Raw genomic sequence first — 14,833 nt, forward strand, 5'->3', positions numbered from 1 at the left:
TGTTTGCACTAAAAAGCAGCATGGATGGAGTCAGTACTGTCTTACTTATGGCCAGCATTAATGGTGATCAGACCAAGAGCTGCTGGAACCTGATAACCCATCCCTGCCCCGTACATCATTCCCTGAGAACCAAGTCCACCAAATATTTATTACAATGAACTGATCTCACTATATAATGCCAGATCAATAGGAGGCATCACAGGTGTGCACAGCACTTGAAAAGCAGCGCATAGCAGCTAGGAAAGATCAGTGACAGGTGATGAACCCCCAAACCTTCCTTATTTCAATGAAGTAATGCAAATGCTGGGCAGGGAGGCATAGATGATGTGGGAGATGGTGAAGTAGGAGGTCATGTGGGCAATTGAGGGTTCATCATGCGATTCTGCTTCTCTTCCTACTGCATCTTTTATTATTTGGCAGTTAATTATATCATGAAACTTACATGTTGCTCATTTGATTTATCTCCCTTTTCTTCATCTAAGTGTGTAAGGAGATGATTAGCAACAGCCAATACATCTGGCCCAGCCAACACTTCAGCACAAGTGCCATCAGTCACCTTATCCCTACAAGCTCAGTGGCTAGCAGAGCCCGTGCCCAGTAATGGAATGTGTCCGGAATGTGCTCAGATAATTGTGCTGTCTCTCAGAATAGCCGCACATGCATATCCTCCAGCCTGCCCCCTCTGACATCTGCACATGTGGCCGAAAGGATGCAGAGCGAGATTACTCATGCTTCTGCACCAGTAGTGAATTTATAGCCATTAATTATCAGTGGGGAATCCCATACTGAACCAATTTCCTTGTCTCCACATTAAAACAATGGGTTGCTGCCGGCCACCAATTGCTCCCTTCTGATCGCCTCCCTCCCCTTCTGATTACTGCCTTGGCACCTCTCTTGATCGCCGTCAAGCTACTGTACTTGGTTATGCCCAGTAGGTGTCCGCGGTTCGCTGGTCTCATTTAAATGAGGCCCGAAGACCAATATTGGTTGTGCCCTAAGCTTACCCATTCAGTGATTGTTTCGTGCATCGCTGCCGACACAAACAAATTTCTAGGACTACAACTGAAGATTTGGAATCTTATTTCTGCTATATCCAGCATTCTGCCTTATTATATACTTTAGATTTTTAGAAAGTACCTAGTCTGTTACAATATCAAGAATGTGAATGTAATATAATGGCCCAGAAATTTGGGTTGAGGGCTTCCCGCGGGTGTAAGCCCCCGACCTGCACTTACCTTGCGCGCCGGCCGTTGAGCTGTGTGCCCCCGTGGAATTGCAATCCTGGGCCTCCTCCAACTGCCGGCATGCAGTGCTTGCGTATCCCAGGGGCGCAGTTAGTTCGATGGTACATGGGCCATGGGGAGCCAACCGGAGCAGGGAATGCTTCATTCATAAGTTTGACAAGAAGGGCTGTCAAACTTATAAATACTATAAGCCCCAAAACATCACTAAATCTTCAAATAAATTTTTTAAAAATCACATTTTTTAAATAAACTATAAATTACATGAAATAACTTTTAAATAATTCAAATTTTTGAAAAAAATAATTTTATTTTCTAACGGGGCTAAAAATAAACTTACCTTTCTTTAAAGTATTTAAAAATAATAAACCTGTGGAAAAAATGTTTTAATTTTAATTAATTCACCACTTACCTTGTAAAAAGCAGGCCTTGCGACTGCTTTTTACATGTCTAACTTCTGGAGACTTACCCTCCCGGGAAAACCTGCAAAAAAAAACGTAAGTTCAATGCGCACGCACAGCCTCTCCTGCGCACGCGTTCGACCTTTCAACCCCTTCCTTCAGGGGAACGGAAGTGCCGGTTTCATGCGCAGTGCATGCAGGAAACCGGCACTTCCATTGGGCTTACGGGTGAGTACCCTGTGCATACTCACCCGTGGAGACCCACATTTCTGGTACTTCTTTCTACTGTTGGCAGGAGCATAACATTGTTTGAGCTATAAAGCAGATCTGAAATTAAAACAGAAAATGCTAGAAAGTTTAATCAGCATCAGAAAGAGAAAGATAGGTCAATGTTTTAGGAGCTTTTGTTAGTCCAAATAGAAAGAATGATGGAAGGTTCTACCTGAAATATTAACCTATCGTGCTCTTCAGATGCTGACTTACTGGTTGTGCAATTCTAACATTTACTGTTTTTTAATATTTTATGTGAAATTGATTGTTGTACTCAACTGAACCTTGTTTAAAAATAAGTTAATCCCACTCCCCAATTGTAATTTTACATATTCATCTTTAAAATGCAAAATCTTTCACTGTGTATAAGCTCTGACTACATCTTTTACCTCTTTTACAGAAAAAAATAACTATTCTATCAGGCGGCTAACCCAGAGGTTATACAAAAGTGCAGAAGCTGATGTATGGGTATCCATAAGTGGACTTCTCCCCTATTCCAACTACACCGTGCAAGTAAATGCCTCCAATAGTCAAGGATATGTGATAAGTGATCTTGCAACAATAAAGATGCCTCCTGGGGGTAAGCATTTCTGAAAGAGCATTTTTTCTAGCAGTTTGTAAGATTACAGTTGTTCCCCTGTATAAATTGTGCTAGCTTCTGTAAATCAACTAATCAATTAGAAATGAAATATAGTACATAGTATAAACTTCACTGAGAAAAATTCAGCAACCATTGAAGGATGTCTATAAAAAGAATATTGACGTGATGCACAAAAAAAATGTATGAGGCCTTGCGTTAGGTATCTGCTCCCAATTTTTGAAGGCAAACTCAGAAAGCACCTGGTGGGACAAGGACAGATAAGAATAGTTCAACTATTTTATTTCACAGTAAGTGGACATACAGAACAACAGTTATGATTGGAGATATACAATTCAATCAGTACAACATAATACAAAAATAATGAATGTGTTTTTCTTTCCTACATCAGTGGTTTGTTTGCTTGATTTAAACAAAATAACTCTTAACTACCCTCAGGCATTTACTTCTCGGTGTCAGCCTCTGCTCAACTGTAGCACTCTCGCCTGTGAGTTGGAAGGTTGTGGGTTCAAGACCCACTTGAAAAACTTGAGCATGTAATCTAAGCTGACACTTCAATGCCGTAGTGAGTCAGTGCTGCAACATTGAAAATGCTGGCTTTTTGGATGAGATGTTTTACTGAGGATTGGTCTGCCTCTCAGATAGAGGCAAAGAATCCGTTTGACTTTTGGAAAAAGAAAAGGGGAGTTTCCCTGGCCAACCTATAACCTTTAATCCTTTAATTAACAGCACCAGAACAGATTATCTGCTGATTTATCTTGTTGCTGTTTTGGGGATCTTGCTGTGTGCAATTTGGCTGCTACATTCGCCTACATTACAACATTGACTACACTTCAAAAGTATTTCATTAGCTGTAAAGTGCTTTGGAATTTCCTGAGGATGTGAAAGGTGCTATATAAATGCAAATTCTTTCTATCTGAGCCTGACCATAGCTTGCTCTTGTTCAAAATCTGTCCCTACTTTAATCTCCTTGTATTCCTAAACAGAAGGGTAGGCCTGCCAAACACCCCCAGCCAAGCATCTGGAACCAGATACTTCCCAAAACAATGGGAGATAGTTGTTTTCTTTAATTATCAAGACAAGCTATCAAATTGCTTATATTTTTTAGCATTTTAGCCTCCTTTCATTTCAGTGCCATTTTTAACTTGCTGAATACACTTTGCTTCAAAACACATTTAAAAGTAACTTTTTTTTTTCTAAATTCTTTCTTTGAAAAAAATGCTCAAATAAATCCTAAAACATGACATAGTTCCTCTCCCATGACTCATTCGAACACATCACTCAGCACACAATTGCAAGTGCCAATCCTCCCGGACCCCAGGAGCCCACAAATTTCATGGAAATCTGCCCAAGTGATGTGAAACCCCTGTGCCTGATGCCTCTGACCCCTTGCAACAACTACAATTCCATGTATTGTGTGGCCGGGTACCCCTGTGCTGTCTGCTGGGCCTTGAATTACTGGTGTGGACCCTACAACGGGACCATTGTGCACTCCTCACGTAGTCTTGCCAGTGTGTGGTGTGTGTGTCAGCCAGTGGCTCAATTGGTAGTACCCTCGCCTCTGAGTCACAAGGGTTGTGGGTTCAAATCTCACTTCATAGACTGGAGCTCAAAAACCTAGGTTGACACTCCAGTGCAGTACTGAGGGAGTGCTGCACTATCGGAGGTGCCGTCTTTTAGGTGAGACGTTAAACCAAGGCCCTGTCTGCTCTCTCAGGTGGACATAAAAGATCCCATGGCACTATTTCGAAGAAGAGTAGGGGAGTTATCCCTTGTGTTCTGGCCAATATTTATCCCTCAATCAACATCACTAAAAAAACAGATTATCTGGTCATTATCACATTGCTGTTTGTGAGAGCTTGCTGTGCGCAAACTGGCTGCCTACATTACAACAGTGACTACACTTCAAAAAGTACTTCATTGGCTGTAAGGTGCCTTGGGACATCCAATGGTCATGAAAGGCGCTATATAAATGCAAGTCTTTTCTTTTTTCTTGGGGCAGTAGCTGAGCGCTGCTCCTGTGTTCTGCCACTTGTGTCCACTTGTCCTATCGCTACCTAGATGAGGCAGCTACGCCTAATGGATGGTGTACCCTGTCTCCCTATGGGGGGTGGTATTCCACATGCTTTCCTATGTCTCTCTATTGAGCAGGTATGAAACATAGGGATATTTCATCTACGTGAGGTGTGGTGCAGACTTGCTTCCCGAACATCCCCTGTCATCCTGTGTGACTGAACACACACTGCCTGCTTCTCCCTGAGCCTTCGGGTGTGGTTTGCCACCTGCACCTCCTTCAGCCAACATTACTAAAACAGATTTTCTGGCCATCATCTCATTGCTGTTTGTGTGACTTTGCTGTGCGCAATTTGGCTGCCACATTTCCTACATTACAACAGTGACTACACTTCAAAAGTACATCATTGGCTGTAAAGCGCTTTGGGCTGTCCGGAGACAGCGAAAGGCGCAAAATAAATGCAAGTTCTTTCTTTATAATTCAAAGTCACAGATAAAGTCGCAGATAAAACTATCAGTATCATCGTCCACTGTAATATTTGGAATAAGATTTGATTTAATAAAATGGTGGGCTTTGATCCTGCTATTGGACTTGTTGCCAATTCATGTTTCTCTGTCAGTTCAGGAGCACGGTGATGCTCTTTCTCCTTTTCTTTGGCCTTATACTGGCACTGTTTTCTTTCTCATTGGCCTCAATTCACGTTATGCTCTCTCTTCCATCCTACATCACTCAAGCTCTAATTGAAACTCATGGGGGGAGAAATTCGGTATCGTCTCAATTGGGGGCGCAATTATCAGCCGGGCGCAAAGTTTAGCGCTTGGCGCTAATTATCGCCTCCGATTGCAAACTTGGCTTCTATCGCCCCTGGAGGTGATTGCAGTGCTAAATCAGGCGCTACACACCTCTCTTAAGGTGCTAACGCCGAGGAGCGAGGCACTACCTCAGACACTGGCGAAGCTCATGTGATGTCAGTCAGCAATGCAACACAGACACACTGGCACCAGCCAGTTTTTAAAGAGGAGGGTCGATTTTGCTCTCCATCCACACCCTGCTCATTGCAGCCTTGAATCTCGGCCTGAAGAGACCTGTACATCAAATCTGCTGGAAAGAACAATGGAGAGACCCAGGGAATGAGCTCAGAATGCAGCCCCCACAGTCTCTTCTAAATCAATGCAAGGAAAGTCAAATAAAAATGAACCTGCAAAGTGCTGCTCAGTACCCAAAACTCCTTCACACAGCGTTGAATCTCTCCAGAAGTCTCTCTCTCTCAGAATGCGTGGTGCAAAAATGTCGCCGACAAAAAAAGGCAGGTAGCGGTCGCCTTTAAATAACGCTCCCCCAGTCCCTTCCCGACTGCAAAACGCTCCCCTCAACCCGTCGTTGCTAGCGGCAGGCAGTAAGGCAGGGGGCGTCACTCAATATCCGGTCCAGGGAGCTACCGGGAGGTTCCTGCAGGTTAATTTTCATTTGACTTTCCTTGCATCGATTTAGAAGAGACTATGGGGGCTGCACTCTGAGCTCTTTCCCTGGGCCCCTCCATTGTTCTTTCCAGCAGATTTGATGTACATGTCTCTTCAGGCCGAGATTCAAGGCTGCAATGAGCAGGGTGTGGATGGAGAGCAAAATCGACCCTCTTAGGGCACTAACGGGAGGCGCAAAACAGCCAAATTTTTCCCCCATGCTCTTTTAGCTGAAACACTCTCTTGCTTTCTCTTTGGTCACCAGTCTCACTATCTCCAGCTTGACTTCTTTTGATTTGGATATATTTTAAATCTCATTGTTTCTGTTCATTTTATTTTAACTCTTTTGAATCACCTTCTTTGTCCATGTAACTCAGTATACCAGGCAGCTGCCATGAATGGTTACATAGAAACATAGAAGATAGGAGCAGGAGTAGGCCATTCGGCCCTTCGAGCCTGCTCCGCCATTCAATGAGATCATGGCTGATCATCCAATTTCAGTACCCTGTCCCTGCCTTCTCCCCATATCCCTTGATCCCTTTAGCCTCAAGAAATATATCCAACTCTTTCTTGAATATATTTAATGAACTGGCCTCCACCGCCCTCTGTGGCAGAGAATTCCACAGGTTCACCACTCTCTGGGTGAAGAAATTCCTCCTCATTTCAGTCCTAAATGGCTTACCCCTTATCCTTAGACTATGACCCCTGGTTCTGGACTCCCCGGCCATCCGAAACATCCTTCCTGCATCTAGTCTGTCCAGACCTGACAGAATTTTATAGGTTTTGATGAGATCCCCTCTCAATCTTCTAAACTCCAGTGAGTATAAGCCCAATCGACACAATCTCTCCTCATACATCATTCCTGCCATCCCAGGTATCAGCCTGGTGAATCTTCGCTGCACTCCCTCCATGGCAAGAACGTCCTTCCTCAGGTAAGGTGACCAAAACTGCACACAATACTCAAGGTGCGGTCTCACCAAGGCCCTGTACAACTGTAGCAAGACATCCTTGTTCCTGTACTCGAACCCTCTTGCTACGAAGGCCAACCTACCATTTGCCTTCTTAACCGCCTGCTGCACCTGCATGCTTACCTTCAGCGACTGGTGCACAAGGACACCCAGGTCTCTTTGCACTTCCCCTTCTCTCAATCTATTACCATTCAAATAATAATCTGCCTTCCTGTTTTTGCCACCAAAGTGGATAACCTCACATTTATCCACATTATAGTGCATTTGCCATGTTTCTGCCCAATCACCCAACCTGTCCAAATCGTACTGGAGTTTCACGACATCCTCCTCACAGCTTACCCTCCCACCCAGCTTTGTGTCGTCTGCAAATTTGGAGATATTACATCCAATTCCCTCGTCCAGATCATTAATATATATTGTGAACAGCTGGGTCCTAGGACCGATCCTTGCGGTACCCCACTAGTCACTGCCTGCCACTCGGAAAACGACCCGTTTATTGCAACTCTTTGCTTTCTGTCCGCCAACCAGTTCTCTATCCAAGTCAATACCTTGCCCCCAATCCCATGTGCCTTAATTTTGCACGCTAATCTCTTATGCGGGACCTTATTGAAAGCCTTCTGAAAGTCCAAATACACCACATCCACTGGTTCTCCCTTATCTATTTTACCAGTTACATCCTCAAAAAATTCCAGTAAATTAGTCAAGCATGATTTACCTTTTGTAAATCCATGTTGACTTTGTCCGATCCTGTCACTGCTTTCCAAGTGCTCTGCTATTACATCTTTTATAATAGACTCTAGCATTTTCCCCACTACCGATGTCAGGCTTACTGGTCTATAATTCCCTGCTTTTTCTCTACCACCTTTTTTGAATAGTGGGGTAACATTAGCTACCCTCCAATCCATGGGTACCGTTCCAGAGTCTATCGAGTTCTGGAAGATGACCAGCAATGCATCTACTATCTCTAGGGCCACTTCCTTTAGTACCCTGGGATGTAGACCATCAGGCCCTGGGGATTTATCGGCCTTCAGTCCCATCAATTTTCCTAACACCATATCCCTACAAATACTGATTTCTTTCAGTTCCTCCCTTTCATCAGACCCTATGTTCCCCGGCATCTCTGGGGGGTTATTTGTGTCCTCCTTTATGAAGACAGAACCAAAGTGTGTATTTAGTTGGTCTGCCATTTCCTTGTTTCCCATTATAAATTCCCCTGATTCTGACTGTAAGGGACCTATGCTTGACTTCACCAATCTTTTTCTCTTCACATATCTATAAAAGCTTTTACAGTCAGTTTTTATGTTCCCTGCTAGCTTACACTCATATTCTATTTTCCCTTTCTTAATTAATCCCTTTGTCCTCCTTTGTTGACTCCTAAACTGCTCCCAATCCTCAGGATTATTGTTTTTTCTAGCCAATTTATATGTCCTTTCCTTGGATCTTATGCTATCCCTAATTTCCCTTGTTAGCCACGGTTGAGTCACCTTTTTTGTTTTATTTTTATGCCAAACTGGGATGAACAAATTCTGTAGCTCATCCATGCAGTCTTTGAATGTTTGCCATTGCCTATCCACCGTCAACCCTTTGAGTGCCATTCCCCAATCAATCCTACCCAACTCGCTCCTCAGACCATCGTAGTTTCCTTTATTTAAATTGAGGACCCTTGTCTCTGAGTCAACTACTTCATTCTCCATCTTACTGAAGAATTCGATCATATTATGATCGCTCCGACCCAAGGGGCCTTGTACAACAAGATTGCTAATTAATCCTTTCTCATTACATAATACCCAGTCTAAGATGGCCTGATCTCTGGTTGGTTCCTCGACAAGTTTAGGGTCTTGCCTTAAATATTCTCTTGGATATAAAAGGGGAGAGGGATAAACCCGGCAACTGCTGGCCAGTCAGCCTAACGTTGGTGGTGGATCCTGACCATTATACCAGATTGAACCACTCCCAGTGAAGCCTGGCTCTGACATTCTGGAGGCTCATCTCATTTGCTGTACCAGCCTCCAGTATTACACTGGGTTTCTTATGGACCAGCGAAGTGGGAACTGCCAGGTTAGGGTGACCCTGCCTCTCTGACATGGCCAGCCTTGAGGCAGTGTGGGGTTTCCAACTGATGTCGGGATCCAGAGATACAGCGGGACTCCAGTGGAATGACCAATATCATAGAATAATAAGAACTCTGTCATAATTTCTTAGTAGTTCTTATATTGAAGCTAATTACATGGTTCTGTCACAGTGGTAGTGATCGCTGCAGTTTGGGCACCATGTATACCTCCAGCATTCTTGCCTTGCACTTGTTAGCTGGTTTTCATAGGGAAATTAATGACATCCCTGGTCAGGGAAAACAGTGCATCTACCACCTGCATGATGCCATTGTACTGCTTGTGAGATTTGACAGATCTCTCGTGCTATTGCTCAGGGGGAAAAAAAAAGTGGCAAAAAATTCAAGACAACAGTCAACTTCACAGCCTTGACACAGCCCTCACTGTCCTCAAAGTGGTTTCAAGTTATAACTTCAGAGACTGTATGGCTCTGTCACAGCCTCCCTCGTGAATCATATAGTCTCCATATGTTCAGGCATGTCCAGAGATGATTGCCATGACCTGTATATGGACAGTGTAAGGGTGGCTCCATCTTGAGTACCTACGGTGTAAATGCACCCGCTTTGCATGCTTCTCTGATCCTCTTCTTCCTCCAGAACCTGCAAATAGAGTAGTACTGTATATCCACTGAAATATCCATATTTTGTTTTTTTCCTGAGTTTTACCATAAACTGTAGCTGTACAACGAAACAAGTAGTAGGATTGGGTGGCATAACAAATGATTACACTATGCCTTTGTTTCTAAGGACTAGGTTTGAACTCAGTCTAAGACTGATGGGATAAAAGCTTCCTTTTTCCATGTTAAGGCTTCTAAGTGAAATAGGTTTAGGTAATCTTAACAAGCTCCTAGTGAGAGCAAATTCACAGAATAACACTGAGGCATATTGCTGTACTAGGACAGAAGGAACATTACTTTCCTCTAACCCACGCTAAGGCTGACCTTGGAGTATTTCATGCTGCTGCATATTTTTCTTAAAAAGGTTCTTTTCTCATAATTGGCATCCCCATTTGTGAGCACAAAAGGCCCTAAAATTAAAAATACTAAAATAACTTACCTAAATTAGTGATGTTCTTAACTTTGATGACAGAGGTCTTTAACTAATTTTTTCTGCCAAAATGTACTTTTTTTCCTTTTAGTATCTTACTGTAATTGTGTATCTTACAGCATTGAAGTACCCTTTGTGTGACCTCTTTGGTAGTTTAAGCTGCAACAACTCATTGGCTAAATAGGTTTTGGTTCATGCATCCTTTCAGTTAATGAACTGAAAATATAGTAATACAGATTAACACATAAAATTGTATCAGAAAGGCATATGCCATATGGTTGAATATGTGTGTTTAGGGGGAGTTAAATTAGCACTGGGAGATGTGACATACTCTATAAAGAAAATCACTTACCTTACCTTTTTCACAATCCATAACAAAATGATTAATAAATGAGCCGATATAAATGTGAGCAAACTGGGAGCTTTAAATAATTGCATCCCAGTCCATTTTATGTTAATGCGCATTCAACTATAATAGTATCATTTTCTGCTTTTAAAAGTATCGTCAGCATAATTCAGGTTTCGGTCGGCTAATTTAAATTGAAGAAAAGTTATTGAGCATGGCAAATGGTGTAATTTTTAAGCATACTAAGGGGTATATTTTCCTCTGAATAAAATAATACAAATTGTTTTACTAAACTTGAAAGGTTTATGTTGACAGTTTAGTAAAAGAATTGTTCTTTAGCTTTACACATGAGCAAAATAGACCCCTAAGTGAAGGTAAACCTTTGGAACACGCAACAGTAGTTTATATGAAATAATCTGTACACCGTGTAGTAGAACCGTTACATTTATTTTATCAGTCAATCTTTTATAAATTGCAGATTGATCAAAAAGTGAAGCCACAACTCTGCATATGGCTGAACTGTGGAGTAGTAAGTTTAAGGCACCTCTGTATATTTATGAGCAAGAAACCTTTGGACAAATGTCTTGATGTATGTTGGTGTAGACAGCAGTAAGGAATATTGTAAAATGTTCAAGTGCAGAAGAAAGGCATATATAAGCATATGAATTTTAAATATACAGAATTGGCTTCAGTTCTTTCAAGGGTTTTCCAGTTTTAGTGAAGTCTAGTCAAACCTGCCCTTGTTACATCAAAGAATTGTATAAAAAGCTAAAAGAGAATGTAGGGACATAAAAGGGCATAGTTTAAACTGATTAGTGACAGTATTGATATACCTGAGGTAGAAAGAAAACATTTCACAGCATCCTTTCTTTTAATATTAACAGGAAGCTTTCTACACTGCGGTATTTTAAACTGTTATTTTTTCAGACAATTTTCATTCCTTGTAAGTATTGTCACTTTATGCATAAAGTTGCAGTAGCCCACCGTTATCCCAGATTTTATTTTACTGAAGTCTTGGTAGAAGCTAACTATACCTGTTTACTTTAAAAAGATGAAGATACTCTCAAGTTATCCTATGGAAATAGATTTTAGGAACATGCAATATGCAGCATCTGCTTTTCAAGGATCTTCTCTTGTCACCTTTTGGTTTCTGACAATCATAAGGCAGGTTCAGAATTTAGAGTGTGAGTGCATAACAGAAAAAAAATCTTCTGATCTCTGTCTCAGCTTATTGTGAATATATTTAGAATGAATGGAGTTAAGGAAACATTTCTAACAGGTGTTTATATCTTACCTAGTATTCATTGGTTGGGACATCCTGTGGACATGTTAAGGAGTGACAAATGCAAGTTTTTTTTTCTTACCCAGATATGAGAAAAAAGTCATAGTGGGGCAGATTCAGACAAATACAGTGAACGTCAGATCATGAATCTTTTGTGAGTTGTAAGATTTATTCTGGATCATGGGGCCAATCTAATCAGTCAGTTTAGCAGTCATTTTGTTTTCAGACTCATCAATATCTCTGTTATTTAGCTATTAACAGTGTATCATTAGTAACCTTACAACAGCAATTTTTTGGGGGGCCAACATTTTTTGCATGATTTAAAAATTATCAGGCCTGCTTAAGTATAATGTTAAAGCAAGAAATCATTAAATGTATCAAGTCACTTCTGGTTTGCAAGTAGACAAGATTTAAAGTGGATTTATTAATACTCTGTCTCCTTCCCCTTTCTCTTTCTGTTTCTCCTTCCCATATGTCTTCTCCCTGTCTCCATATGTTTTCCTTTTTCCTCTGCCTCCTTACCTTTTACTTTTTTCTTCAGTCTGCTTCCCATTTTCTCTCTCCACACATGTCTCCTCGTTTACTTCTATGTCTGCTTCTCCTTTCCCTCTCTTTTGTGTTTTTGTTTTCCCTTCTCTCCATATTTCTCTCTCTGGGAAACTTCTTCACCTAGAGAGTGGTGAGAATGTGGAACTCATTACTACAAGGAGTAGTTGAGGCACATAGTACAGATGCATTTAAGGGGAAGCTAGATAAGCTTGTGAGGGAGAAGGGAATCGAGAGTTACCCTGTTAGAGTTAGATGAGAAAGGATGGGAGGAGGATCAAGTAGAGCATAAATGCCTGCATGGACTGGTTGGGCTGATTGACCTGTTTCTGTGCTGTATATTCTATGTAATTCTATGACTCCTTTCCCTCTTCATCTTCTATGCCTCCCATCTCTGTCTCCTTCTGTTGTTTAATATAAACAGTACTATGAACAGTAGTTAAACAAATCTTTCACCGAATGAATCTTAGAATAATTTACCTATAAATGAAGGGTTTACGAAGAACTGGCATTGAGGGAAAGAAACATGGAGAGAGAAAGTGGAAATGGAAAGAATGAGATAATTACTGTACAAATAAGAGGGAAATGTGGGAGGGAGAGTGATGGAGAGAGAAAATTAAGGAGATGACATAATGTTCCAACATTGAACTATGCAGCAGAACTACAACTCAGCACCTTTGTAGATGTGTGGATGACGTAAAATGAATTGTGCATTTCAGTTGAAAACTTGCTCTCAAACTTGCAAAAATAGCAGAGTTATCTTAAAAGTACTGCGCTGATTTTGTTCACAATAATTAAATACACTTTTTAATTGTCGTATCCATTAAGGTAAACAAAAATTTAAGATGTAAAATGCTTATAATTTGCAAAAAATCAAAAGCACACTATAATATTTGAAGTAATTTTTTTAAACTTTGTTCATTCTCAGGATCTGCATGTCGCTAGTAAGGCCAGCATTTATTGCCCATTCCTAGTTGCCCTCGAGGTAGAAGTTAGCCTTTTTGAACTGCTGTAGTCCCTGTTGTGAAGGGACTCCCACAGTGCTGTTAGGTAGGGAGTTTCAGGCTTTTGACCCAGAGATAATGAATGAATGGCAATATATGTCCAATCAGGGTGGTGTGTGACTTGGAGGGGAATTTGGAGGTGATGGTGTTCTCATGCACCTGCTGCCCTTGTCCTTCTAGGTGGTGGGCGTTTCAGGTTTAGGAAGTGCTGTCAAAGAAGCCTTGGTGATTTACTGCAGAACATCCTGTAGATAGTGCAGCAACAGTGTGCCGGTGGTGGAGGGAGTGAATATTTAAGGTGGTGGATGGACTGCCAATCAAGTGGACTGCTTTGTTCTGGATGGTGTTGAGCTTCTTCAATGTTGTTGCAGCTGCACTCATCCAAGCAAATGAAGAGTATTCCATCACACTCCTGACTTGTGCCTTGTAGGTTCTGGAGAGGCTCCGGTGAGTCAGGAGGTTAGCCACTCCCCACAGTATACTCAGCCTCTGACCTGCTCTATGTGGCTGGTCCAGTTGAGTTTCTGGTCAATGGCAACCCCCGAGATGTTGTTGATTGTGGCGGATTCTGCGATGGTAATGTCATTGAATATCAACGGGAGATGGTTCTTGTCGAAGAAGGTCACTGCCTGGCATAGGGCAGAAATGGGGATGTTCGCTGATGACTGCAGTGTTCAGTGCCATTCACAACTCCTCAGATAATGAAGCAGTTCATGTCCACATGCAATAAGATATGGACGACATTCAGACTACGGCTGATAAGTGTAAGTGTCAGGTAACATTCGCACCACCAAGTGCCAGGCAATGACTATCTCCAACAAGCGAGAGTCTAACAACCGCCCCTTGACATTCAACAGCATTACCATCTCTGAATCCCCCACCATCAATATCCTGGGGGTCACCATTGACCAGAAGCTTAACTGGACCAGCCACATAAATACGGTGGTAACAAGAGCAGGTCAGAGGCTGGGTATTCTGTGGCGAGTGTCTCACCTCCTGACACCCCAAAGACTTTCCACCATCTACAAGGCACAAGTCAGGAGTGTGATGGAATACACTCTACTTGCCTGGATGAGTGCAGCTCCAACAACACTCAAGAAGCTCGACACCATCCAAGACAAAGCAGCCCACTTGATTGGCACCCATCCACCACCTTAAACATTCACTCCCTCCACCACCGGCGTACCGTGGCTGCAGTGTGTACCATCTACAAGATGCACTGCAGCAACTTGCCATGGCTTCTTCGGCAGCACCTCTCAAACCCGCGACCTCTACCACCTAGAAGGACAAGGGCAGCAGGCGCATGGGAACACCACCACCTCCAAGTTCCCCTCCAAGTCACACACCATCCTGACTTGGAAGTATATCGCCGTTCCTTCATTGTCGCTGGGTCAAAATACTGGAATTCCCTCCCTAACAGCACTGTGGGAGTACATTCACGACACGGACTGCAGCGGTTCAAGAAGGCAGCTCACCACCGCCTTCGCATGTGAAGGAATAAGCCATATAACCTATTCAGAAAAATACACTGGCCTAGAAATTCATTGAC

At 42.3% G+C, this 14,833-nt stretch overlaps 1 protein-coding gene across 7 annotated transcripts in view; it reads left to right on the forward strand.

Annotated features, from left to right (window-relative positions):
• ush2a (Usher syndrome 2A (autosomal recessive, mild)) overlaps positions 1–14,833 on the forward strand; it is a 1,396,947-nt gene that overhangs the window by 794,257 nt on the left and 587,857 nt on the right. For all 7 annotated transcript variants that reach the window (XM_085981146.1, XM_085981156.1, XM_085981149.1 and 4 more), the window contains one exon: positions 2,313–2,492. In XM_085981146.1, the coding sequence (XP_085837272.1) occupies positions 2,313–2,492 (180 nt within the window). The remainder of the gene's footprint in view (positions 1–2,312; positions 2,493–14,833) is intronic.

The sequence above is a fragment of the Somniosus microcephalus genome, chromosome 3, assembly GCF_052327205.1.
Source record: "Somniosus microcephalus isolate GS21.2 chromosome 3, FLI_Smic_1.0, whole genome shotgun sequence".
NCBI classification, from domain to species: domain Eukaryota; kingdom Metazoa; phylum Chordata; class Chondrichthyes; order Squaliformes; family Somniosidae; genus Somniosus; species Somniosus microcephalus.